The sequence below is a fragment of the Triturus cristatus genome, chromosome 2_2, assembly GCF_964204655.1.
Source record: "Triturus cristatus chromosome 2_2, aTriCri1.1, whole genome shotgun sequence".
In the NCBI taxonomy this organism is placed as follows: domain Eukaryota; kingdom Metazoa; phylum Chordata; class Amphibia; order Caudata; family Salamandridae; genus Triturus; species Triturus cristatus.
Genome location: NC_140582.1, coordinates 292,779,023 through 292,806,273, shown reverse-complemented (window position 1 = coordinate 292,806,273; position 27,251 = coordinate 292,779,023). Strand labels below are relative to the sequence as shown.

General features: G+C 46.6%; 1 protein-coding gene across 1 annotated transcript in view; it reads left to right on the top strand.

Moving 5' to 3' along the window:
• Positions 1-27,251, top strand: part of IFT74 (intraflagellar transport 74) — a 508,298-nt gene that overhangs the window by 378,212 nt on the left and 102,835 nt on the right. The window contains exons 15-16 of the mRNA XM_085641333.1: positions 14,861-14,958; positions 16,118-16,244. Coding sequence (XP_085497459.1) covers positions 14,861-14,958; positions 16,118-16,244 — 225 coding nt within the window. The remainder of the gene's footprint in view (positions 1-14,860; positions 14,959-16,117; positions 16,245-27,251) is intronic.

Genomic DNA, 27,251 nt, shown 5'->3' with positions numbered 1-27,251 from the left:
ACATATGGTCTGCAACTTCTCTTAGATGCTTTTTACAGCTTTATGAGGGGTTTAGATCATGAAACCAACCTTAGCAAATCATTTGCGATGAGCATAGGTCCCAAAAATATCAAAACAAGATTATTTCATTTGGGAGGGACAGAAATGTTTTATGTTACATGTTTACTTTTTTAGGTTTTCCTCTGGATTCTAAATTAACCTTGAAGAGTTTATTTAACATCAGGGCTTCTTATTGCAAAAAAGCTGTAGAGTCGGTATTTAGTTTTGCACACAGACTTGGGCACAAGCCGGTACAAGAGACGATTAAAATTTATAGAAGCAAATGTATCTCTATGGTGTCTTATGGAGCAGGTGTCTGTGGGTACAAGGGTGCTAGGCTACTGAGGCAGGTTGAGAGTACATTTCTCCGTAGACTCCTGGTGGTCCCTTAATCCACTCCATCTTTTATGTGCCACTTTGAGGTAGCTTTGGCCCTATGGTGTATAGAATCAAGATGGATCCTTTACCTCTCTGGCTTAGAATTTGGACAAACCTGGGAGCACAATTTCAAGGGAAGTGCTAGCAGATTGTCTGTCCTTGGACAATGCTATGGCAGTTCCCTGGATTAACTATGTTAAAATGTTTTTATACATTTAGGCCTTACAGAGCTCTTTTTTTAATCCTGAGACTCCAGAGGTGAGAAAGAGGTCGCAGGTGAAATAGATGTTTATAGAAAGGCAAGGAAGTCTCCATTTGACGAACTTTGATAAATTATGTTCCAGTACGAATTATAATCTAATGCAATTGTCTTTGGGATGTGAGTTTTATTTAACATCATTTCTAATGTAAATCTTAGGTTATCTTACAAGATTCAGTTTTAATATGTTACATTTCTTAATGGCATTCCCCGGAAGGCTGATTGGAGCTCCATACTGCCAAAGTGCCCATGTTATAATCTTTCCTCTCAAAGCACATTGCACATTATTCTTTTCTGGGGGTTATATTCTTATGCACAGAAACCCGACTTGGTACCAATTTTGCATTCATCTAGAATCAGATCTCATAAGGAGGTTTTAATCTTTTTGCAGCAACTAAGTAGTATAAAACTGTGCGTGGCTGTGACTGTACCCGGGGGATAAGAAATAGATATGGGTCTACCTATATTACGCTATATTTTTATTTTTAGGAGCTCTCTTTTATTTTTTTTGTCTAATTTCTGCAATGTATTTCTAGATATTCTGCTGACTGTAAAGCTTTTTGATCCATGTCTATGAATTGATGTTTTCATTATGTGTTTTATAGCTTTATTTTACCAAGCAGAATTAAGTTAGTGATTGACTGACAAAGTAGTGAATTCGCAGGTGCATGTTCAATCAATGCAACCAAACAATCCTTTTATGAGACTTTTATATTACCATAAAGATAAAGCCAAATGAGGATAACAGTAGTGTTATCAAGTATTACAAGCTCGATTTGGATGTAGAAGGGAGAGCCCTTGCATTATCTCACGCAAGGTCTGGTTCTGGCTTATAAGGAACGCTTTCCCGCCCTCTGTTTGCGAATGGACTTCTAGTAGAATGGTCCGATGTACTATTGTCACTGTTGATGTGTTTGAACACTTTCTCTCGAGTGACCCCTCTGCGAGATTCATTGATCATTACTGTACCTCCATACTTAATGTTGATCATACACTTTGCATTGAAGACTTCTTTTCCCATCTGTCAATATTGTTATTGAATTGTATAAAAAATAAAAATAAAGTTAAAAATAAAAAACAATAGTGTTATCCACACATTTAAAAGACTTTGGTTCATTCCAGAAAGTTGTTACTGTAACATACCAAGTAGGGCATGCACATCTTGTTTATGTCCTGATGAAGGATTTACAATTTATCAATTAAGCCTATTTCTTGGCCTGATTATTGTCTTCTCAGATTTATTATAAGTTGAGCAAATAAAGCACCTGGTACTGTTCCAAAGTCCATTCGTTATTATCCATATAAAGTATGGTCCAGATTGGATGTGGACAGGGTCATCACTGACATTATGCCACTCCTCCAGTTTATTCACATAAACCTTTTTCTTAGCTTACTTCATACCATATTAATAAGAAAACAGGTAGAGTTTCTTGTTGGTGTAGTGATTGATTTAACTAAAGCACACAAACTAAAAAAGATTATTGCTCTGAGGCTCTCACTCTTTTTAAAAATCATCTAAAACAATATAAAGTAAGTTAGTTGCAAAAGCAAATTTCCTGAGCTTCACCATCAAACAATCCTCCAGCACATATCTGGAGTTGTTCAGTGTAGTCAGAGATTTTGCTAACACACAGAAGGCAAACTCAAATGAGAAACCAGCTGTTCACACGAGTTCTGTAAAACAATGAGGGTATTTCTTTGCTGTAAAAAATAATGTGCTCTTACCAATCCTTCTCTTTGCCTACAGGGAGTTGCCACAGAAAGGAGTAGGGTTCAGCCCCTTTGAACTCCTCTAAGGCCACCCTGCTAGGGGACCACTGAGCCTTGTCATGAAGGGTGGGAGCAAGGTACCTCCCCCCTGCCTGCCAGGTTGTGGGCAGTTGCATGCTGGCCCTCTGCAATCAGATGCATAATTTATGGAAAAAGTCAAAAAGCAATTTGGAGGTCAGTCAAGAAGTCATGAAGCTCTGGTATGACCAGAAGGCCACTCTGTGGAGTTTCAGCCTGCCCAGAAAGTATGGGTCAAGGAACCAGTGGAACCCAGGGCTCTCCAGGCCAGCAAGACCAAACCGTACGAAATCAAGGAATGAAAAGGGGAATTCACCTACTTGGTGGATCTCCAAACCCCTAGGAACCTCATAAGGGTACTCCATGTGATCAGACTCAAGCCTCACTTTGAGAGGTCAGAAGTGAGCATGCTCCTCGTGACAGATGAGGGGTTGTATGAGCAGTGTGAACCTCTCCCTGGCGTCCTCTCAGCACAGGAACATGATGAGTTAGTGGAGGGTGTCAACCTCTCTTCCATCCTAACCCCAGAACACCAGAGTGACTGTTACCAGTTGCTGGGCCAGTTTGCCTTGCTGTTCTAACTCACCCCCGGTGTAGGAGAATAGGATCTACTTCTTATAGTTACCCCCACTTTTCACTGTTTTTCAACTTTAGTCTGCCTGGGGCCCTGCTAACCAGGACCCCAGCCTAGCTGCATCCTCTCTAAATTGATTATCAGTACTTTAGGTACACTCCAGATTGGATTCTGGGGTACCCTTATATGTCCCTAGTATATAGTATACTATGTACCCAGGGCATAGGTACCCCAGAGGCCTACCAGGGGCTGCTGCATGGATTATGCCACCCATTGGAAGCCTTCCAGAATGACACCACAGGACTGCTACTGCAGCCTGGGTAAGGTGGTGCATGCACCCCTTACTGAGATATAGATTCACTATATCTCTCCATATCACTGCACATATAAACCTATCAGTCACCCCTATGGCAGGCCTTGCTAATCCTGAAGGCAGGGTGCTGGGTTTTATGTGAGAGGGTGCCCATGCATGAGCAGAGCCCCTCTGCAGCCTTCAGAACCTTTATTCCGGGGTTGTGATGCAGCCAAACCATATACTCTTAAGTGCATTATAAACAAACGGTAAATGCTAACTTTGGGATGGCTGCACGGAAACATGTCGTGTTTGGTGTCAAACACCTTGGAATCATACCCCCACACCAGTAACTGGTGTGGGAGTATGATCCAACCCTTCTAGAGGGAGAGGCATGAGAGCACCAGTGTACCCGGTACCAGCTAACAGAGCCCTGGCATCACAAAATGGATGCTGCCAGCCACAGACACGAGTCTGCCCTCCGGCTGCTGGACGAAACTCCAGCAGGGTAGGCCTGGACAATAGGTTTCCTGTCACAGGGAGGTGTGACCACCCCCCAGACAGGCTTTAGTGTATTGGGGCTGGGAGGGTGCACTCCGAATGTGCTTTGAAGTCTGCACTGGGGGCACATTTGGTGTCCCTGTGCATAGTCCAGCTCAAACCGGTTGCAGGGGCTACCAGCCCGTGCTCTGGCGCGAAACTGGACAAAGGAAATGGGTGTACCCACCCCTCTTTCCTGACCCTCCCATAGGTGGGTCTCTAGAGTTTGTCCAACCTCTTCCTTGGGTATAAGATAGGAATCCCTGGCTACACGACTTTAGATTACACCTGGACGAAACTCTGATACTGAATCCTGGCACTTCGAGGATCTACGTTGAACTAGATGACTGAAGAATCTCCCTTGGAGTAAAGGAGTTACTCCCCTGCAAGACAGGCACCAAAGACACATCTGTCTGGTTTGCATCTCCGAAGCTCCCGCCGGACTGCGAAGAATTTCGCAACACAGGAGGTGGGTTTCCGTGGTCTCTGAGGTCGATCTGTGCACTCAGCAATTCTGAGGCCTGTATCCCTCATGGAAGACCATGCAACCCGAACCCCAGGACACCGCGACCATTTGCAGAAGCATCAGTTTTCCAACGACTCCTAAAGCTGAGCTTTGGGTTACTTGTAGCCCTGACCCTGAGCAGCATTTGCTCCGAAGATTGCCCGCCTACACTCCACGTGTGTTCCATAAGCTGGCCCTTTTTGTTTTCTCTCGAGGTCCCTTAGCGATCCCTGGTCTGTCGACTGGTGGGTCCCTGCGAAGGCAACTTTAACTTTAATTGGGCTTACCTGGTTGTTCCAGACAGCCCCTTACTCTCCATCGCTTGGGGAGTCTCCAGGACCTTGCTGGTCCTAACCGAAGCATCTTTTCTCTTCCTGCGTGGGTTGCTGTTGCCAAGGCTTGTTGGGTCCAATCCAGGCACCGACACCGCAGATCTTGACATCCTTCGTGGGACAGCTCAAATCCAGCTCCTGGTCGTCCTCGACGCCTCCTGGTCCTCGTGGCTGCAGAGGTGAGATTCACCTCTTCGCACCTGAATCACCCGACATCGGTGGGCATCCGTCTATCGTGCCCCTGGTCACTGGTAAGTGACCCAGACTCTGTCCCCTCTGCTTTCATGTTCTTCTGATCTTTGATCCAGGCTTGGATCACACTGGACACTTCTCTTCTTTCCGGCAGCATCGCTTTGCAGCAGATCTCCATTGAAATCAACGACGATTCCCGACACAATTTGACACCTATGCACCCGGCTTCCCTGGGTGAGGTAACTCGAGTACTCCGGTGCTCCCGTGGGTGTTGGCCCTAGAACCCTCTAAGTCTAAAGGGGTTTGCTCAAAGTCCTCTCCTAAGTGTCCTTAACTTCTAAAATTCCAACCGCGACTTTCCCATAGGATAGTACGGGGCTCGCGCCTGTGTTCTGACACTGCACCCCGTGGGTCTCCTGTGTCACTACCTTGGGTGATTCCTTGGGGTCCCAGCGATTCTACATGCTCTAGGCACTGTGTCTAGTCAAGTCGTGGTTCTTATACCACTTTCTCAATATATGGTTTGCTCCGCCCCTAGGGCCCATTGTATATTGTGCTATTTACTGTTGTTTTAGAACTGTATTATTGTGTATCTTGGACTCTAATCTCATAAAGAGATTAATAGTGAGTGTTTAGAAATAAATACATATATTTTATATATACCTTGTGTGGTTCTCCTTTCATTTAGTAATTCAAGAGGTTATCATCTGGTAAACCAAGCTGCTTTACACTCCTTCAAGACTGAGCCTGAAGGCTGCTCTCCCTACCACTAGGATAGCTTTCAAAATAGGTTGCAAGGTGCCCATTATAACTAGTGGACAGCATATGCCAGGCCAACTTCTCACACCTGGACTCACACATCTGTGCATCCACAATATTGACACTTGAGGGAGCTTACCTGTAAAGAACACATTTTACAGGTTGTCAGACAGGGTGAGTGCCAACATCAAGGGGGAAGTCTCCATGATGCTGGTGTTAGGGGTGATTGAGCACTCCAGTAGCCCCTGGCCCAGCCCTGTGGTGCAGGTACCAAAGTCTGCCCTACTGGGCACCATACTAGAACTCTGGTTCTGTCTGGACTACCCAGGACTCCATTCTGTCACCACAACTCACGCACACCCATCACCTGAGCTGATGAGCTCAATGACAAGCTGGGCGCTGCCAGATTCCTCAGTACCTCTGATTTGACATCCGGGTATCGGCAGATCGCTCTGGCTGAGGTGGCCAACGAGAGGCCCCGAAGAGCCACTTCCAATTTCGAGTAATGCCCTTTGTCTTGAAAAATTCTCGTTCCACCTTCCAGCAATTGGTTAACAGGATCCTGCCGTGTAAGGAGGCCTTCTGATGGATACATCTGCCAGTGGATTCCTCACCTTGTGAATATCCCCTGCGCCAGCAACATTCGGAAACTTTTGTAGCAGTCCATGTCGATGAGGTCGAAGACGACGTCACAGAGACACGGCTCTGCTCGCGACTCCGCTGACGTCACCGGCTCCATAAGAAGACCTCGTCGACGTGATGACGTCAGTTCCTTTTTTCCGCGCCGTCGATGCCAACGGATTTCGGGACTCTCACTCTGTAGCTGTTCTTGTTACTTTGTTTTCAGCTGGTTTCTCTCTCTCCTCTTCTGCGGAAATGTCGATGAAGAAGTCTGGATTTAAACTTTGTCGAGAATGTGGGAAACACATGTCGATAACGGATCTGCATGAAGACTGCGTGTGGCGCTTGTCTTCGGACCATGATGTGGAAGGATGTTCTTGCTGTCGCAAGATGAGCTCCAAGGCTCTTAAAGAGAGGGAAGCTAAATTGTTTATTGCCAGGATGAAGAAGGAAAAAAGAGGCCGGAGAAGATCGAGGTCGAGGTCGAGGTCGAGGTCGACGTCGAAGTTGACTTCGGGGTATGCTTCTAAATCTAAGAAGCACAAGAAAAATAAGAGGCACTCATCTTGACATCACTCGGATAGAGATGCGGCGCCGAGATCGACATCGCCCTCCAGATGCCATAAGGACTTTGTATCTCCTTCGCCTGTTCCTGATCCTCCTATTGGCCTTTCATCACCTGTGGCTTCACCGGAGCATTCTGCGGCTCCGGCTCCATCTCCGACGCCAGCTCCATCTCCGGCTCCGGTTTCGTCTCCGGTTCCATGTGAGGAGCCTCCGGCTCCGGGTGAGCCTTAAGGCTCCGCTGATTCCACCGTCGGCGCCGGTCGGCCCGAGTCCGGTGATGCCTGAACAATATCCTGTGTTTCCAGGCCGAGGTCAGGACCCTACGCATTATCTTAATGCAATGTATGGAGTCTTCTCCAGAGCCATGTACCCCTCCGGTGCACCTTCAGGTCCTATGGCCTTCAGTTTGGGAGTTCCGCAAGCCTATCTTCAGGCTCCCTTCATGTCATGCTTTCCGGCAATGCCGTCTTGGCATCTACCGGCACCGTGGACATCGACGCCGATCCCTTCTTCACCGGCGCCAACTCAACCTTGTTCGACGCCGGCTGCCCCCTTCGATCCACGCTCGACGCCGGCTCCATCGGATTCGGTCACGGCGCCACCGACTCCGGTTGTGAGGATCAGGTCTAGGAGGGAGGCCCAAAGGGTGCTCGATGAGCTGAGATACCTGAATGAGGAAGTAGAGGAAGGTGAGCTTATGGAATCGGATGATGTGTTTGATGAGTTGAAGGAGGCTAGTGGCCTGGACTTATCACCTGAATGGGAGATTACTCCTCCTTCTGATGCTCCTTCAAAGGATGTGGCGCCATACCATACTGTTATAAAGAAGGCGGCTGAACTTTTAGATCTGCAGTTGCCTTCTGCAGAGTTCAAACCTAACATCCTAACAGAAGTTCTGCACTCTCCTTCTACTGTTTCGGAGCCTTTACTCCCATTTAACGACGCCATTATAGCGCCAGTAATGGAGGTGTGGTGTTAGCCCTTTTCTGCTCCGGCAGTTTCTAAAGTTATTGCCAGGAGGTATAGGGCAGCTCCGGGGGACCCAGACTTTTTGACATCTCACCCATCTCCGGAGAGTCTGGTGGTTCAGGCTGCCTGTTCCAGAAAATCATCAAGCTCGTTTCCCCAAGTCCCGAGTGACAGGGAGGCGAATAAATTGGATCAGTCGGCCAAGAAGGTCTTCTCTTCTGCCAGCATGGCCCTTAAATCGATAAATGCCACCTGTCTTTTGGGCCGATATATCCATGCTCTTATGGACTCAGCTAAGCAGCTAGCCCCAAAGCTGTCAGAAGAGGATAGGATAAGTTTCAATGAGGTCCTTTCGGATACCCAAGCGGCAGTACGTCAGGTAATCCAAAGTGGCTTGGATACAGCTGACTCGGTTGCAAGAGTCATGGGGTCTTCTGTTGCCACCAGGAGGAGTGCGTGGCTTAAATCTTCAGAGTTCGCCCCTGATGTCCAGTCAACACTCTTGGACTTGCCTTTTGATGGCTCCGGACTTTTTGGCAAGAAAGCGGATGCTGCACTTGAAAGATTTAAAGAGAGTAAGGCCACTGCTAAATCTTTGGGCCTTCAAGCTCAGCCAAGGGGTTCGTTCAAGAGGTACAGGGGCTTCGGATGGTCAACCTTTCGTTCTTACAGACAGCCCCAGCAGCAACAGCAGCAAAGCACTCTGTATAAGCGCTACAGAGTCAAAATCAGGGGTCACACTCGAGGTCAACAGCTCTCCTCCTCCTTCTCTTCCTCCTCCTTAGCCCCTCCCACCACTGCAAAGCAGCCCTAGATCCACCATTCTGGATCTTGTTGGTCCTGTGGGGGGCCGGCTTACCCATTTTCTACAAGATTGGGAATCTGTTACTACAGACCTTTGGGTTCTAGATCTTGTAGAAAATGGGTACGCTCTTCCTTTTCGGGAATTCCCTCCAAATTACCCTCCTTGCCAAGGTGTTTGCTCAGAGGACCACCTTCTTCTCCTGCAGGAGGAAGTCCTGACATTACTAAAAAAAGGTGCGATAGAGGTGGTTCCAGAGCAGGAAAGGGGTCAGGGATGCTACTCCCAGTATTTCCTGATTCCGAAAAAGGACGGCAGATTGCGTCCAATATTGGACCTCAGGATCTTGAATCTTTTTCTGAAGCAAGGGAAGTTCAAGATGCTCACCCTTGCGCAGGTTCTTCAAGCGCTGCATCAGGAGGACTGGATGGTGTCGATCGATTTGCAGGATGCGTATTTCCACATCCCCATCCTGAAGTCGCACAGGAAGTAGCTCCGGTTTACGGTAGGGTTGCAACATTATCAGTTTGCGGTCCTTCCGTTTGGTCTTACTACTGCACCTCGAGTCTTCACGAAGGTGATGGCAGTGGTGGCAGCCCATCTCAGAAGGTTGGGGATTTCAGTTTTCCCCTATCTGGACGACTGGCTGATCAAAGCGGAGTCGCCAGAGAAGGTGCTTCATTTTCTGCAGATTACAACTCAGTTGTTGTACAAATTGGGTTTTTCGATAAACGTGCCCAAATCTCACCTTGTGCCCTCTCAGCACAACCTGTTCATAGGGGCGGTACTGGACACTACTGTGTGTCGGGCATTCCCACCTCCACAAAGGATTCACGACATACAGGAAATGATTCCCTTGTTTTACAATGGAGAGGTCGTTCCAGTCCTGAAGGTCCTTCACCTGCTCGGTTTGCTTCCTGCATTCTGTTGATCAACCATGCATGTTAGCACATGAGGGCACTCCAGTGGTGTCCCCGCAGGCAGTGGTATCAGCACAAAGGAGATCTCAGGGAGTCTGTAAGGATCTCCAGAGAAGCTGCAGCGGATCTGTCTTGGTGGGGCGTGGAGGGCAATCTGTCTCAAGGGAAGCCCTTCAATCTGCCTCCATCGGTGGCCACAGTGATAACGGATGCATCCACTTTAGGGTGGGGTGCGCATCTGGGGGATCTGGAGATCAAGGGTCTTTGGTCTCCAGAGGAAAGGTTGCATCACATCAACCTTCTGGAATTACGGGCAATACGTTTGGCACTCAAGGCCTTCCTCCCTTCCCTTCGCGGTCAGTCAGTTCAAGTCCTGATGGACAACACTACCGCGATGTGGTATGTCTACAAGCAGGGAGGAGTGGGGTCGCTTTGTCTCTACAGAGAGGCTCTGCGTCTCTGGTCCTGGGCGCAGGATCAGCAGATTTGTTTGATGGCAAATCATCTGGCCGGGGTTCTGAACGTACGTGCAGACAATCTCAGTCGGCAGTTCTCCGCCGATCATGAGTGGAGGCTCCATCCGGAGGTGGTTCGTCACGTCTTTCGGACGTGGGGAACTCCTCGGGTGGACCTGTTTGCCACTCTCGAACGCTCACTGCCCGTCATTCTGCAGTCTCCAGTATCCGATGCAGGGAGCGTTGGGGGACGCGTTTCAGTTGAGTTGGAGCTCAAAACTCCTTTACGCGTTTCCTCCCATACCCTTGATTCCTCGGGTTCTGAGGAAGATTCGCAAAGACTGGGCCCAAGTCATATTGATCGCCCCCGATTGGCCAAGAAGAGTGTGGTATATGAATCTTCTCCACCTATCCTCGTGCCCTCCGCTCCGTCTCCCTCTGAGGGCAGACCTCCTCTCGCAGTCGCAGGGGCAGGTTCTACACCCCCACCTCCAGAGCTTACACCTTCATGCCTGGAGATTGAACGGGGCAACCTGAATTCTTTTTCTCTCCCACCAGATGTTGTAGATGTAATATTGTCTGCCAGACGTCATTCAACCAAATCTATCTATTCCCATAGGTGGTCTAAATTTGTGCTCTGGTGTGGTGAGAATGCAATTGATCCTTTGAGGGCTCGTTTATCTGACATTCTTCAGTTTGCCCTTTCTCTTGCTCAGCAAGGTTTTGCAGTGGCAACTGTGAAGGGGTACCTTTGAGCTTTGTCGGCATTCCTTTGTTTGCCGAATCAACCATCATTGTTTACATCGCCTATTGTTTTACGGTTTCTGAAAGGCCTTACAAACAAGTTTCCTCCAACTCCTTTTATTGTGCCTCAATAGGACGTAAATCTTGTCTTAACTTATCTGATGGGTTCTCCCTTGGAGCCCTTACACAAGTGTCCCTTGTTGTCTTTCAAGACGGTTTTTCTCATTGCGATCACCTCGGCAAGGTGGGCAAGTGAGCTTCAAGCTCTAAATTCAAACCCCCCGTTCTTGACCATTCATGCTGATAGAATGGTATTCAGGACCAGGGCTGCTTTTCTGCCTAAGGTGGTAACTCCCTTCCATCTGGGGCAGTCCATTACCCTCCCTACCTTCTATCCTCCCCCTCACCCTTCCAAGGAGGAGGAGCGGCTTCACCGTCTGGACCCTAAGAGGGCGGTGAGCTTCTACCTTGACAGGACAAAAGACTTTCGAGTTGACGAGCAGCTCTTCGTGGGCTTTATTGGCTGCAGGAAAGGCAGAGCGGTGCACAAGAGCACCCTTTCCAGATGAATTGTCTTGTGCATCAAGATATGCTACTCTTTGGCTGGTAAGGAACCTCCAGACGGTTTAAGGGCTCATTCTACTAGAGCTAAGTCTTCCACTTCTGCTTTGTCTAGGGGTGTTCCTGTGGAGGACATTTGTAGGGTGGCAACTTGGGCCTCCCTCCACACTTTGGCAGAGCATTACTGCTTGGATTCCGAGGTGAGGAGGGACGGACACTTTGCTCGTTCCGTCCTTCAGGAATTTCTGGTATAGAAGGGTGGACTCCCTCCTTCGGGAGTGGGACTGCTGTGGGAATCTTTTCACAAGGTGAGGAATACACTGGCAGATGTATCCATCAGAAGAACAAGTTACTTACCTTCGGTAACGCTTTTTCTGGTGGATACAGTATCTGTCTGTGGATTCCTCACTGACCCACCCGCCTCCCCGTTGTCCACCCTTGTATACCGACAATTCTAATGATGATGTTTCAAAATGTATTTGTTACTGTCAAAGGCATTGTGTTATTTCTTTTGCCAGCCTTTTTATTCTTCACACTGTGTGTGTTGCATTGTATATTATGTACTGTGTATACTGTGTATATATCGCCGTCAGTCCGTCTGTGTGCCTTGAAGGCACAGAAAAAAGGGCGGAACTGACGTCATCACGCCCAAGGTTTTCTTATGGAGCCGGTGACGTCAGCGGAGTCGCGAGCGGAGCCGTGTCTCTGTGACGTCGTCTTCGACCTCATCGGCGTGGACTGCTACAAAAGTTTCCGTATGTTGCTGGCGCAGGGGATATTCACAAGGTGAGGAATCCAAAGGCAGATACTGTATCCAGCAGAAAAAGCATTACAGAAGGTAAGTAACTTGTTCTTTTGTACCATCTACTTAGGTGAAAGCGCTGTCTTAAGTTACAGCTGGGAAGAACACCTTCATCACCTTCACAAGGTGCTTCAGGCCCTGCAGCAGGCAGACCTGACGATCAAGGCGTTAAGTGCCAGATCTGGCAGGGTTCTGTGGTGTACCTGGGTCACCTGGTAGGTGGGGGCAAGGTGCAGCCCCTCCAGGCTAAGATTAAAACTATCATGGCCTGGCAGCCACCTGAACCCCAGACAGGAGTGGTGCACAGAGTCTTTACACTTGCCTCTAAAGTTAAGCCTTACTGCTCTGTGCTAAGCTGCCAGAGGGTGAGCTCATTTAATTTAACCCCTTCGCTGCGGCGTGAATTCCGCCGCAGCGCTGGGGGGGTGAGGGGTGAGCGCGGCGCCGCCATGCTCATGACGGAACCACGCCGTCATGAGTTACGGGCGAGCTGTGCTCATGACGGCGTGGTTCCGTCACGACTCCGCCCACTCTCTATTTCGCCCGCACAGGCGGGGAATTAGTGCCGCGTGGGAGGAGCGGCCGCCAACGGCCGCAGCATGACGGAACCACGCCGTCATGAGCACACGCCGCCCGTGGCTCATGACGGCGTGGTTCCGTCATGAGCACGCAAGAGGTTAAGGTTTGCGGGCCTCCTATGCTGACTAGGATTATGGTTCTTGCTTGATCAGGGCTTGACCCCAGTCAACCAGTAACCCAATGTTTAACAGCAGACGAGTGGCATATTGAAGCTGTTCAGGGAAGTAATGATGTTGTGTCATAAAGTGACTCGAAGAGGCATGCGCATTTCGCCTCTCATTTGAAAGCTCAATGTTGAGGTGGGTGCTGTAGGTTTCAGGTAGCATTTGTATCGGGCCTTCATCTGGATGATCTTTCAGATCCTTTTAAGATGGGGTATTTATAGCGGGAGCATTACCCACTCACCAGAAAATAAAGCAACCAATGTTTTTCTTGCAGGAGTACCTTAGAAGGGCTCTGGGAGATGCAATGTATTTTCCTTGATTGTTGAATCTGGTGTATGCCTTTCCACTTTTTCTAGAGATAAACATAATCCTCAATCAATTGAAATTCCACATAACAACGATTCTAATAGCTCTAAACTGTCCCAGAATTATGTGGTGCATGGATCTCCTCCTCCTCCTCATTGAGACCACCAATGTCCCCCTTACTTCTCGCTCAGAAGGGGAGCAATATGTTGCCTTCAAGCTCAGGCAACAATGGCCTATGGATGAAAACTTGGCTTATGAAAGGTTGATGTTTGTGGCCCGGTACTTATTAGGAGAAGACTCGAATGTCAAGTGGATACAAGAAGAAAAAGCATGACTTTTTATGTGATCCCTTATTACTATGGTCAGGGCCACTGAAATTATGCGGCAAGCGAGGACCAAATTATGCGACAGGATTTACTAAAATATGTGGCCAGAAAATGCTAATTATACAGGATACTGCTGTACATTTTCTGATAGTATCAGTTCACTAGTTGGTCATTGTTACACATTTTAGTGCTGTTTTGACAAAGATTTCACCGTTTTTTGTACTTATTTAACATCCAAATTTAGCAATATGCAGCTGGAAGGTCAACAATCAAACTCCTTTGCTGTATTTTTAGTATAGTTTGATCTGTTTGAGCTATAAACGTACATTTTTTTTTACATCTGTAAATTCTCCAGCAGATGATGGATTATGTAGCAAATGCGTCAAAATCCACAATTATGCGAAAACACTGCAGCTGTAGAATTGCATAAAGAACGAATCTGATAACGAGGTGGAACGTATTCCAAATACAAAGAATGCAGATTGAAAAACCAGTGGTATATAATGTCCTATTGCTACACTAAACCTCTTAAACAAAATCCTCTAGAGGGTTTTTTTCATATTGTAATATTGCAGGGATAAGTTATACTTTTTTGCAGCATGGTTAGATATCATTAGGCCACACATTGTAATTCTATTACATGAAACTTGTTCTAGGGTACCCTTGTTTTTGGGTCGTTCGCAGTATTACACATCCCTGCTAAGCATGTAAACATGGCAGGGCCATTGGATGTTATTCATATGTCTCTCAGTGTCTACAGAAATGATTCTACTAAACTGCATAGCATACAAGCAATCTGGATGGAACATGTGCATGATAATGTTTATTGGTTATAATTTAATATATCCATTATTTTGGCAGTGCTAGGACACCAAGCAACCCTTTCTAAATTCTTACCTCATGTAGCCCTCCTTTGTTTCATCCCAAGCCTCATTTTATCACTATCATTTCCCTAATCCCTCTCTAGAGACTCTTCCCTCCTGCATCTCTCCTTTTACACATCCCAAGCCTCATCTTACTATTATCTCCCAAATAACACTTTCTAGACTCTTCCTTCTATTATCCCTCCGTTGTCCTTTTCAATCCAGCTAATAAACTTGCATGTCCGCCGCTCAAATGAACACACATTTCCCTATGCTAATCCACCACTAATCCTTTTTGGGTTCCAGAGTAGCGTGCTACTTGTGGAAAAGCGCTTCAGCGCCTCATCAGGGGTAGTAAGCGCTTTATAAATACCATTGCAATACAATTACAATAATTCCAGTGCCCCTGACTATGGTATACATTTTTGTCATAAAGTTTTTATGTCTTGCAAATTTATTGTTGCGTGTGTTTCAATGTATAAAATAATGTTGTGTAACATATATATTTTTACCTTATCCGTAGCCTTTCTTGCGACCTTTGAAGAGAATAAAAATCAGGAGGTTGAGCGTAAGTCGCAAATAGAGGCGAATATTGTTGCTCTTTTAGAACACTCAAGTAGGGTAAGTGTGATTTATTCTTGTATTTTATTCTTCCAAATGTGCACTGAATTATTTTCAGTATTCCAAAGACAATTTTGAATAATAGTGGTATGGGGAAGCACGGACAACAAACAATTGCCAATGTTGTGGTGACTTACAAATAAGTAGGATTCACATATTTGCAGACTGCCCGTAGTTTTCTTGAAATCTCTTAATTTTGCTGTATCTTGCACTATTTCAACTATAATTTTGGGACTGAATTACCATGCCACTATTGAGTGTACTTTTTGCTGTGGTGATTGCAATTATATATCATTCTCAATTAGGATTCTCCATTAGGATGGCTCATTTAATCACTGTTTGGACAAATAAGAGTAGCAAAATAATAAAAGTATATTTATTTGAACAAGATATCTCTCAATTTAACACAATTTCTTCTAGGTTCCGATGGATTGGCTGAACATTAATCCAGATACGTGCAGAAATATCTTTCTAGAATAATTGCTTGTCTTGATAACGCTACTTCGGACACTAAGGGTGTCATTACGATGGTGGTCGGACGAACCTTCGATCACCATCGTTGAGGGTTTGGGACCAGCCAACAAGTTGTTGGTGATCCCACCTCCCAGATTAGGATGCGACCGCCGGAAAAAGGCCATAGCACAAGCCGCAATTGAAAAAGGGATGTTTTTAAACATCCATGCACCGCAGGCCAGGCACCAGGCACTACTGCATTGTAATGCAGCAGTCGGGCCGATGCCCTAGATGGCGGGTGGACCGTTGCCCGCCATCGTAATGAGGACCAAGGTTCCTAGTCGCCTCTGAAACCATTGCTTAATTACTTTATTCATATATATTTTGTGTTATTTGCTACTTCAAAACAAGTAATTAAAAACCGTTTGAAACTGAGATCATTAGTGTGAATTTGAATAGTATTTTTTTTTACTTATTTTTATCCATATTGATTTAGTGTCATAGGGTCAATATTCTATAACTTTTGCTGTTTGCTATTACCTATTGGAAATTACAATGATAAAGAATACACGCATTCCTCAAATTATGCTTTCTATGTTCTCATTGGCTAGATCCCAGCAAATTCCAAAATTAATCATTCTACAGAAACAAATTAGTCTATTCCCTGATGTTTAAACAAGTATATTTTCTTTCCTGTTCGATGCAGAATATGACTCGCATGAAACAAATTTCAAACATCACTGCTCATGAACTGAAAATCATGCAAGAAGATCTCAATTTTAAAGAGACAGAAATGCACAAATCTCAGAGTACTGCAAAGAACTTGTCTACAGGTAAGAAATTTTGACTTTAGATGTCTCGGCATTTCTTTATTTTATTGCAGTCTTGCTATAGACGGCTCCATCAGCATCTTGTGGACAGTATTGTGTACAATACTACACAGTTTCAGCCCTTGCTCATGATTAGATGTTTTTTTGTCAATCTCAGTTCCTTGAATTATTATTCAAATGTAAAAGAGCATTGGCAAAAGCAATAGGTCCCACCACTAAGATTTACTGACCTTGCCAATGTTTTTAGCATGCTGTATAGCATCATGGCTGTTGTGTGTAGGAAACTGGGTTTTTATTGCAGTAGCCCCCTCCCCCACTTTTTGCCTTGTATTTGATGCAACTTCGTCTGAAGTGCACTGGGTTCCTGCTAACCAGGTCCCCAGTGCCAGTGTATATTCCCCAAAACAAGATAACTGGTCACTTGATCCCCAAGTGATCAGGTATTTAGCGCCTCTATAAGTCCCTAGTAAGTGGTACCTAGGGCATAGGTACTAAAGGGGGTCCCTAAGAGCTGCAGCATATCTTGTGCCACTCTAAGGGACCCAGCATCAAACTCTCACAGACTGCCACTGCAGGCTGCATGACAAGGTGGACTAAAAAGGGAAAACACTACATAGCACACACTTGATTGCCATGCCCCCTAGCACTGCATGTAATATTTGGTAGTCTCTCCTACAGCAGGCCTAACAGCCCTAAGGCAGGTTGCATTATATTACATGTGAAGACATATCTGCATGTGCTGGACACTGGTAAAAACGAGTTCCCCAGCTACATGATGGCATCACTGAAACCAGGGGTGTTTTGGTATCAAACATCTCATATTAATAAACCCACACTGATTCCAGCGATGGATTTATTAATACATGCTCCCAGAGGGCACCTTAGAGGTGCCCCCTGAAAACCTACCAACCACTACTGTGCTGACTGACTGGTCTTAGCTAGCCTGCGACCACAGACGAGTTTCTGACCTGCAGGAGTGAGGGCGTTTGCTCTCTGGTGGTCAGGAACAAAACCTGCTCGGGCAGAGGGTGTTTACACCCCCTCCCACAGGTTGACCTGCAAAATTATCATTCCAAGGCAAGGAGCTTCAAAGAGCCCACCCCCTTCCGTATGCAAATCTGGCTTCCCTCACAGGGGGGGATGCCAACCCCCTTTGCCCAAAGTCCTTTTGGCACCTGGAAAAGTGGTAGCAATTAGTTGTCAGATAGGCATGCCCACTCTCAGGCTAGTACCACCCCTAAGGTGGGCTTCCTGAAGTGGATACAACTTTTCAGAGTCTGCCATCTTTGCAATGGCAAACTTAGGAACTCTGGGGTATTCCCACTTTCCACAGGAAGTGGTCATACAGGGGACGTAGTGACCCCAGGGGCCAATAGCCCATTAACTACTAGCTTACACTCCCCTAATATCCCGAAATCTCATATTTAGGGAAGCCCCCGGTGCCAGGGAATCAGATTCTGCTGACCAAAGGAAAAAGAACAACCAAAGAGCTTTGAAAAGCAAGAACTATGGAAGAAGCAAGTGATTTGGTGCCAACCCTGCCGGCCTGTCTGCTATTCCTTATGATTGTGCCAAAGTTAAGTCGCCCTGCAAAGGTGCTGTGCCTCTAAAAGCATAGAAGGGCAGCCAGCACTTCTGCCAAGACTCAGAAACTCCCATGGAGCAGCAGAGCTGTTCCCCTGTACCTAGGTAATGCCTGAGAGAACTCAAAGACCGTGTTAACACGACACTGACAGGCACCACTGCACCCATTGCTACAAGCCCAAGTTGAAGTGGGCAAATGGTGCTAGTGTGGTCCCCCAGCCTTCCAGAGAAGAAGCCCACCTTAGGTTTACCAGGAGGGGACCTCTTAATACCACCTGCACCATCTTTGTGCGACCCGCCCTGGCTGCCAGTGCTTCAGGTGATGAAAATCCAATGCCTCAAAACACCTCTGCACCCGTCTCCTGTGGAGAAGAGGACCAAAGGTGTTACCACATCCCACAGCATCGTGAGACTTGAGCCCACATGTTGTTTCACCCTGACTGGTTTCCTAGTCCAAGCCTGTAGTCTCTTAACAACCGGACCGTTCCCCATTAAAGTGAATGGGACACCAGATGCCTAACACACCTCTGCACCGGACGCCCCAGAGTCTCCTGAGGTGACCTGTTGGTTTGGCCTTGGACCTTGCCCCATACTCACCCTAAGTCCAGGAGACTGTTCTCGTAAGTCACTGTGAAATGCTCGAATGCAGCACATGCTTTTCCAAAAAGGATAACATTGGGCACCCATTCCTGAAAAGCACCTCTTCACCTGGCCGCCCATGGGGCGCCCGAGGTGACCTTTTGGTGCTGCCTTGGACCTTCTTCTATACTTACCTTAAGTCCAGAAGATTGGTCCCGTAAGTCGTTGTTAAGTGCCCTAATGCAGTACATATTTCTCCGCCATAGGATAAAATTGGGCACCCGATGCTGAAAAGCACCTATGCACCTGGCCGCCTCAGTACTGCCCCAGGTGATCTACTTTTCCTGCTGTGGACCTTGCCCTATGCTTACCTTAAGCAGCACGGTTCCTCCTAACTGGTGGAGGAGCATTGCCGCACTTGCTGCGAGTGCAGCTCTAAACACAGAATAATAAAATGGTCGCCAGCGTGATGGTGGGCGCCGGGCAGCTTCCTTCGGCTTGCAGGATGAATGCTGCCCCTGCCAGTGTTCAGTGCACAGGTCGGATTGGCCAGCTGTATACAGCCAGCCTATCCAACATTACCCTTAACGCCTAGAGGAGCACCTTGGGATTGCTAGAGCAAGCCCCTGTCCACTCATAAAGGAATACCTGGACTCCTTGCACAGTATACCCTTTTTGGTATACTATATAAAGAGTCAGCTTCCTACACTGTGGAGCAAAGTTAAGAATGACAAAGAGTTACAGTGCAGCCGCCATGTAATTTTTGGGCACTTGCTTGTATTCAATATGCATGCACGCAACTACAAAAGGACACAGGTTTTTTTATCTTTGTAACTACCATTCCTAGATAGATCGGTCAAGACAAAAAAAAGCAGCACGCAAGTCCCTTTATTAAAAAGTAGCAAAAAATTCAAACTGATAAGCACGTTATGGGAGTGGGTTAGGGAGGGGTTAGGGGATGGAGCAACAAGGCAAGGTAGAAGCAACTTGGTAGGTAGGGATGAAGCAATACAGCAGGCAGGAGGTGAAGCAACAGAGGGCGAGAAACACCACAGGGGAGAGAACACAGAGCAGTGTGGTATTTAGGGGAAGGAGAATCGTGCAGGCGAGACACGACAACATGAGTGCAGATGGGGGGGTGCACATGGAGTAGACTGAACAATGTGGCAGGGGAAAGTGAACGAGGGAAACAGTTGGAAAATACATGCATTCTCATGGTGTACTTAACCAAAAAGTAGTGCCCTAAAAGCACACAGAGGAAGCATAGAAGGCAGCCAATCAATTAGATGGTAAAGAGGCTATGTTCCATTAGAGGGACAAACACAAGATGGACAGGCTTAAACAAGGAAAGCCATATAATAGAAAGCAAGCTAATAAAAGCAACTGTAAAGGGTACCACTGGTAAGCAATTTGCTGGCTGTAAGCCTCTGTATGTTCTTGGTAAACCCTCCACAGTATGTATTTTGCAATCAGGCTCGAGGTAAAATAGAGTGTGCTCAGTTAGTTTACTGCAGAAGGCCTATCTAGCTGTAGTAATACTTATTGCTACGCACGGTTATCCGGTGTTGTTTTTAGAGGCAGTTGTTTACTTTGAAACATTTGAAGGACACGCTCTACGCAAAGTTTTAAACATGCCCAGTATGGTAGCAGCTGAAGCACTACGTCTCAAATTGGGTTTGTGCTCTCTGTCCTTAATAAACGAAGTGCTTACAATAATATTTATAGCAGCACTGTGAGAAATTTGGTTACTGGTTTTGGGGGTGAATCCGTACTCAAGCAGCAGTCACAATCCTTGTCAGGGTGAGGCAGGCACAAGCGAACCCCAAATTAACTTGTGCTCAACCCGCTGGTAGCATGGCACAGAACAATCAGGCTTTATTTAGAGGCAAAGTGTAAAGTATTTATGCAGAACTTCAAACAGTAATAAATTGAAAACACAACACAAGAAAAATCCCACACAAATTTAGAAACATAGAGCAAAATGTAATAAATAAATCAAGACAAAATGACAAAAATCCAATCTGTAGAACCGAAGATATGTAATTTTAAAGATGTAAGTGAAATAGCACCAAAAAGCACGAAGCGCCACTTGCAGCTATCTAGGAGAAAGTCACAAGACTGGGAGAAAGTTACTAGTTCAGGCCGACTGCGATGGAGTACGGGTCTTATACAGGGACCAGGTTAGTCCAGCTGAAAAGTTACCTTCTCAATGCAGCACAGAGTCCCGTTCATGGTGGAGGGGGCCTTGAGGAGCAGGGAATAATCATGGACAGTCGTCGTTGCAGTGTGAAGAGCAGGCCGGACGTCGCGGATGGTCGTCCCTTTAGCACGAACATCCTAATGTTGTCATGTGCAGTTCCGCCGGAGCTTAGCGATATTGCTCCCTGTGAGTGGTCCATGCTGTAGCGAGAAGGGTTAACAGAACTTTGCTCTTGCAATCAGTGGTAGCTGCAAGGCTTTGTCATAAAAGGACATGTTTGCTGTCGAGAAGAGCCGAAAAACGTCCATTTAGCTCCACTAAGGTCACTCCAAGGGTCCGGGACCTGAGTGGCACCAAGTGGGTGTCAAGGCTTACTCCAGCTGGTTCTTGGTGCTGGTTCAGGTGGTTGGGAGCCTGTTATATTCCTGTGGCTCTTAACAGGAGGCCAGCAGACTAGCCCTTGGAGTCACTCTGGGAGTCCTAGGTTCAGGTGCAGGTCCAATAACTTATTCAGGCAGCAGGGCAGTAATTCAACAAAGCAGCAGCCCAGCAAGGCAGTAGACCCAGCAAGGCAGCCATCCAGCTTACTGGCAGTCCTTTCAGCAGCACAGCAGCCCTTCTCCCTGACGGAGTCTTCACAGGTCCAGATGTGTAATAAAGAGTTGGTGTCTGAGGTCCAACGTTTATTCCATGTGCCTCCTTTGAAGTGCGAGAAGCGTCCAGAGGTTTCCCTTTGAAGTGCACAGGTTTCCTGCCTCCCCTATGCTTTATCCAGACAAACTACAGGGGATATGCAGCCCTTTGTGTGGAGGCAGGACAGAGTCTATTCAAGTGTTATAAGGGCTATACCCACCTCCGCTCTCCCATCCTGCCAGTGATGACCCATCCAGGCACACCTATGCCCCCTACTGTGTGCTGCTGTCTCAGAGGAATACACAAAGCCCAACTGTCAGCTTCACCCAGTCATGTGACCCAGAGACGAGCTGCAGGCACTAAATGGCTAAGGCAGGAAAATACCAGCTTTCTAAAAGTGGCCTTTTCAAAATTGTAATTTAATTCCGACTTCACTTCAAGAGATGATTTTTCTTTATAATTCCATAGACACCAAACATTACCAATCAATCAATCAATCAATCAATCAAAGAAGCTTTATTTCGATAAAAAGATTATCATAAAAGCATATACATACAAACATAAAAAAGTAACAATTCATTGGAATGAAGAAATTTACAACAAATCACAATGATAGCTTGATGATTAGATTGGATAAACTACATAAAAAATATTAAAATATTTTAAAAAAGTGATTAAAAAGACAGTTAAAAAGAAGAGAAAAATACATTTTGACTCATAACAAATGGAGCTGGTGAGTTTACTTCTAATGATCCAAGACCAACCCAAGAATTTAGCCACCGCACAGACTAGCACCAGGGTTGTGTCTGAACGTAAAATACGTAAGGCAATACGATAGTTGGAGACACCCAGGAGACGGCAAGCAGGGCCTAGCCATCTTTTTCTAGGGTTGACGTACGCTGGACATTCAAACATAATATGGGCTATGGTTTCGACTTTCTCTGCACATATCGGGCAAGAGTCAATGGTCTGGTAGGGGGGCTTCCATTTATTAGTAAATTCACGGGTTGGAAGGATCTCAAGTCTGAACTGGAGATACAGAGATCTGTCCCTAGGTTTTAGTACAAACTCTAAATAGGACTCAAAGCTAACAGACTGTTTGTGGGAACAGAAAGCTTCGGTTAGCCTGCCTAGATTGGGGCTGGTGAGGTCCTGATTGTCAATCCAGGCCCAATAGGCTCTTTTTAGGTCCTCCTTGCGCACAGGGGCTCCATGATCCCAGGCTTCGTTCAATCCAAGCTGGATAAAGGATTTTTTAATGTTGCGAAGCCAACTTATTTTAAGAGAGCCTGGAATGTTCATGATTTCCCTTAGGCCTTCAGTGTACTTGGCTAGCTCCGGGGTGCGCCATAGGCGGGTCCAGAATAGCAAGGGACGTAGCCTTGCAATGTCTTTAATCGAGCGCCTACCCAAATCGCTAAAGAGCGGTTTCAGAGGGGTACCCCTCGGCATTGAGAGTAATTCTCTCAGGAATTTATTCTCAGACAAAGTAATTTCATCAATGTTGTCAAAACCCCATAGCTCAGCTCCATATAGAGCTGAACCCACAGCTTTGGCCTGGTAAATCACTAATGCGGGAGTGATTGGCTTGCTCCTGGAGGAGCGATGTTCTTTTGCAATCACCCCCGTGGCTCGCTTGTGGTTCAGCAGCATTTTGTTAATATGGGGTCTCCAGCTTAATGTGTCAGTAATTCTGATGCCTAAATAGTCAAATAATTTGACATGTTCAAGGGGGATTCCATCAGACGTGATAAGTACGCTGGGGGATTTGTGTGATTTAAAAGAGAGGAGCTTGGTTTTAGATGTGTTAATAGCCAGGCCTCTCAGTGAGCAGAACAGATGAAATCTATCTAGAAGCTTCTGTAACCCTGCTGGCGTCTTAGAAATCAGCAGGGTATCGTCTGCGAAGAGGAGAGTGGGAACTTTTTCCCCCGCCAAGGCAGGAACATCAGCTGGGAATTCTAGCAAAACTTTCACCACTCCATTCACAAAAAGTGAAAAAAGAGTGGGCGCCAATACACAGCCCTGGCGGACTCCTCTGTTAACTGGGATCTTTTCAGTTCTCTGGGCCTGGGATCCCCAACGCACCCTGGCGAAATTACCCTCGTGGAGCCGAACCAAAAGATCAAGAACAGGAGACGGAACACCCAGCTCTTGGAGAACAGACCATAGACGAACACCAGGGACCAGGTCAAAGGCCGACTTAAGATCTATAAAGGCTAGATGGAGGTTGCCCCTGCCAATCAAGACAAACTTCCAGTATAACAATAACAGCCTAAAGACCTGGTCAATCGTGCTCGTGCATGGTCTGAACCCGGCCTGAAAGTGAGACAAAATACCATTCTCAGTGACCCAAGATAGAATACGCTCCAGTAGGACCCTGCCAACCACCTTCTGGCTAACGTCAATAAGACTTATTGGTCGGTAGTTGGCAGGGTCCTCCCTGGAGCCCTTCTTAAATATTGGTATAACCTCTGCGCCCTTCCAAGACTCAGGGATAGGTAGCCCCTTGAGAAGAGCATTGAGTAAAAGGGTGAAGCACACAGCCCAGGATTTGGGATTAGCGCGGAACAAATCCCCGGGCAGGCCATCGGGACCTGCAGCTTTATCTGGGACCAATCTATTAATAGCAGACATGACTTCAGACTCTGTGAAAGGGTCAAAATTGGCCAGAGTAAGGTCCCCTGGAGTAGTAAAGGGGAGAACACAGGGGCCTTGGACAGCGTCGTCTGAGTAGAGATTCGAAAAGTGGGTGAACCATTCATGATTTGTAATATGATTGGGAATTACATCGGGATCTAAACCTCTCGAGTATCTGCAAAGGTTCCAGAAAGTAGTTCCGTCCCTAGCTAAACTAGCGTTTTTCAAGGCCAGCCAGTGAGATTCCTCCCAAACACACTTTGCATTGGTTACAGCCTTCTTATATACAGACCTAGCGTTTTTAATTGAAGGGCAATCCTTAGATTTAATGGCAGTTGCTAGCTCTTTCCTACTAGCTCTGCACTCGGAGTTGAACCAAGAACCTGGTGATTTATATATTTTTTTGGTGTTGTTAGTGGAAGAGGATAAAAAAAAAGATCCAATTAGCTCAATAGTGGCTGCATGTAGAGATGCGACCTTGGTGATTTCATTAGGATCTACACAAGCTTGCCTAAGTTCTGCAGTTTTTAATAGCAGTATTTCATTTATGGATGTGAGTCTTTTTTTCGTCCATTGCAATTTTAGGCCATTTAAGAAATCTTTTACAATTAGATGGAATGACATCTCTAGTGAGCAATGTGGGACGATGGTCAAGTGTTGAGTGGTCAGAGGTCCATAAATTCTTTATAGTAAGGCACAGGGGGTTGTAGTCACTGTCGGTGGTAGGAACGATGACCAGGTCCACTGTGTAATGCCAGAGTCTACGATCAATTAAAATATAATCGATTCGGGATGGGCTAGATGTTCTGTTAAAGGTGGATGCTGCATGAAGATCAGAAGGAAGTCGACCATTAGCAGCTCTCAACCCATATTCTAGCACCAAGGCATTCAGTTGGATTATCACCGGTGACCATCTCTTTACTGGGGGAACAGTGAGAGAGGGTATACCCCACCTGGCGTCATCCTCTTCAACCTCCAGAATGTCTTCGGAGGCGAGGGGTTCATATGTACAGTTCAAATCTCCAGCGACCAGTAAAAGTGAGTTGGGAGGACAAGAGGAAAACTCCTCACCCAAAGTGGTGAGGATGGGAGACTTGGTTCCTCCTTGGGTGCCCCTGTTGTAGACGTTGAAAAGCTCGATAATGGACCCCCCGTTCAGCCCGCTCAGAGTTATATGTAGCACATCCGGAGAAGGGCTATGAACATGACGGACTCTACAAGAGAGAGCAATGTTTATCCATATTGTGAGGCCTCCAGAAGGGCGTCCACGACCGGAAGACACTGCAGGGACGCAGTGGCAAGTGTAACCGGATTTATGCAGAGGTATGAGACTCCAGGTCTCTTGGAATATACAGAGATCAAAAGTAGCAATACAATTATTCCGGTCAGGTAGAGGGAGTTTAGCTTTCAAACCAGCAATGTTCCATGAAATGATTTTTAAAATCGTGTTTGGGGCTGTGGATAAGGAGGTAGCCAAATCCAGGAAATGTGTGATTGGAGCTATCGGTTGTGACCCAACTTCCCCTCGGGCCCCACAGGGGTTATCGGAAGAATGTATTTGGGGGGACAGTCTATGATTAGGGGTCAAGATAGCATGGGGCACTTTACTTGGAATTGTTGATATGGTTAGCGCCGTTGTTAGTCAATTTGCCCCAAGGTCGATAAGCCCTCGAGATGTTGAAGTGGCAGCCCGCCCCTCCTCCCTACAGGGACATTGGACGGTAGAAAAAAACGTCTAAATTGGATGGAAGATGAGTCCGGGGAGGAGGTTCTGTATTCAAGAGCAATAAGATCGTCTGCTAAGCTGTGGTTGGCTAGGATCAGCTCGATTGTGTCCGTGTGGGAGTTAGTAGAACTAAGTCTACGGGCCCTTAGTAAGTCGTCTCTTATAAGAGATCGACAGCCTCTGACATGACGGATCCAGTGGATCACCTTGTTTTTTAGAGATTCTTCACTCTCATAACCATCAGTCATGGGGACACCCACCATGTAAACAGTGGGCTGTGGGTTGACTCTGGGTCTTTGCGCTATGGAGGGTAGAAGAAGCTGGGCGGGGTCTGAGGGTTTTTGGGGGGGAAGAGGCTGATTAATCGCAGCGCGGGAATGTGAGATTGACTTAGTCTTCGTATTAGAATTAGAATGATTAGTCCCCACACTAGTGGATAGTGAGGAATTTGGTCTAGTTTGTGGGAAAGAAGCTAACGAGTGAGGTGGTATATGTGTACTGGGATCAATTGTTTTTATAGGAGGAGGTGTTGATGAGTGTGGGTGGCAAGCAGTGTTAGGCAAAATAGGTGGTAAATGCGGCAATTGCGTAGAAGGGCTTTTGGCCAGTAATAGTAGTTCATTAACTAGCGCTTTTAATTCGCTAATTTCATCCTTCAAGGCCCTAATAGTTTCCATAATTGGACCTGGTAATGGAACAGTTTCTCCTAGTAATTCTTGGCGTGGCCTGATCCCTTCAGGTGGAAACCCAGGTCCAGAGGCTTGATTGCTACATAATTTGGGTGCTATGGGTACATCGGGGGTAGCAACAATACCAGAAGACTCAACCACATCATTATCAATATCACTTAATAACTCAAAACGGTTTGAACAGACAATAACAATGGGGTCAAGAGGGACCAAATTTGTGACGGGGACACAGGGGCTTGCTGGTTCGGATAATAGCACGGGGTTAACACTACAACTCTGCATGGCGTCCTGTGATCTTACTACTAGTGATGGACTTTGAGCGTTTTTTTTATAGCTAAACATTTGTGGAATAGTAACAGAGCCTGGGCGATGGTTAGATGGTGGCGGTAGGGCTATGGGCGTAACAGCTAAGTCTGATTCTAGAATAGTAGTGCATTCGTCAACTAAAGAGTCGATGCGCTCTAACGTAGTAGCTGGCGTATGATTTTAGGTCTCGGCTGCGCTTGCGCAGTCTCGCTCCGAGATTTAATGACTTTGAGAAGAGGGGCTTGCACCCGCCCCTCTTCTCTCCTGTTCTCCATTGGCTGGCCTCTTAAATGCTGGCCAGCCACTGGAGAAGAGGTCCAGTCACTCCGTTGAAGCCCCGTCCTTTTCGGATCGGGGGGCGTGTTTTTTGCGAGAAGTCTCAGGGAGGAGACAACAGCAAAACACGCCCCCAAATCCGAAAAGGACGTGGCGTTTCTCCGAGGCATTTTCTGCTGTGCCTCGGAGAAAGGCGGTGGTGTGCTTGTCTTCACTGGCTGTCTCTCTCTCCTTTCTCTCATTTCACTGTAAAGGAGTCCCTTCTCTCCTTTTAACCTGCGACAACTCAACCATTCAAAGACGGTATTTTTTTTTATTTTTTATAAAACGTAAAGGAAATGTTTTGATCAAATTGACAAAGCTTGAGAACCACGTTC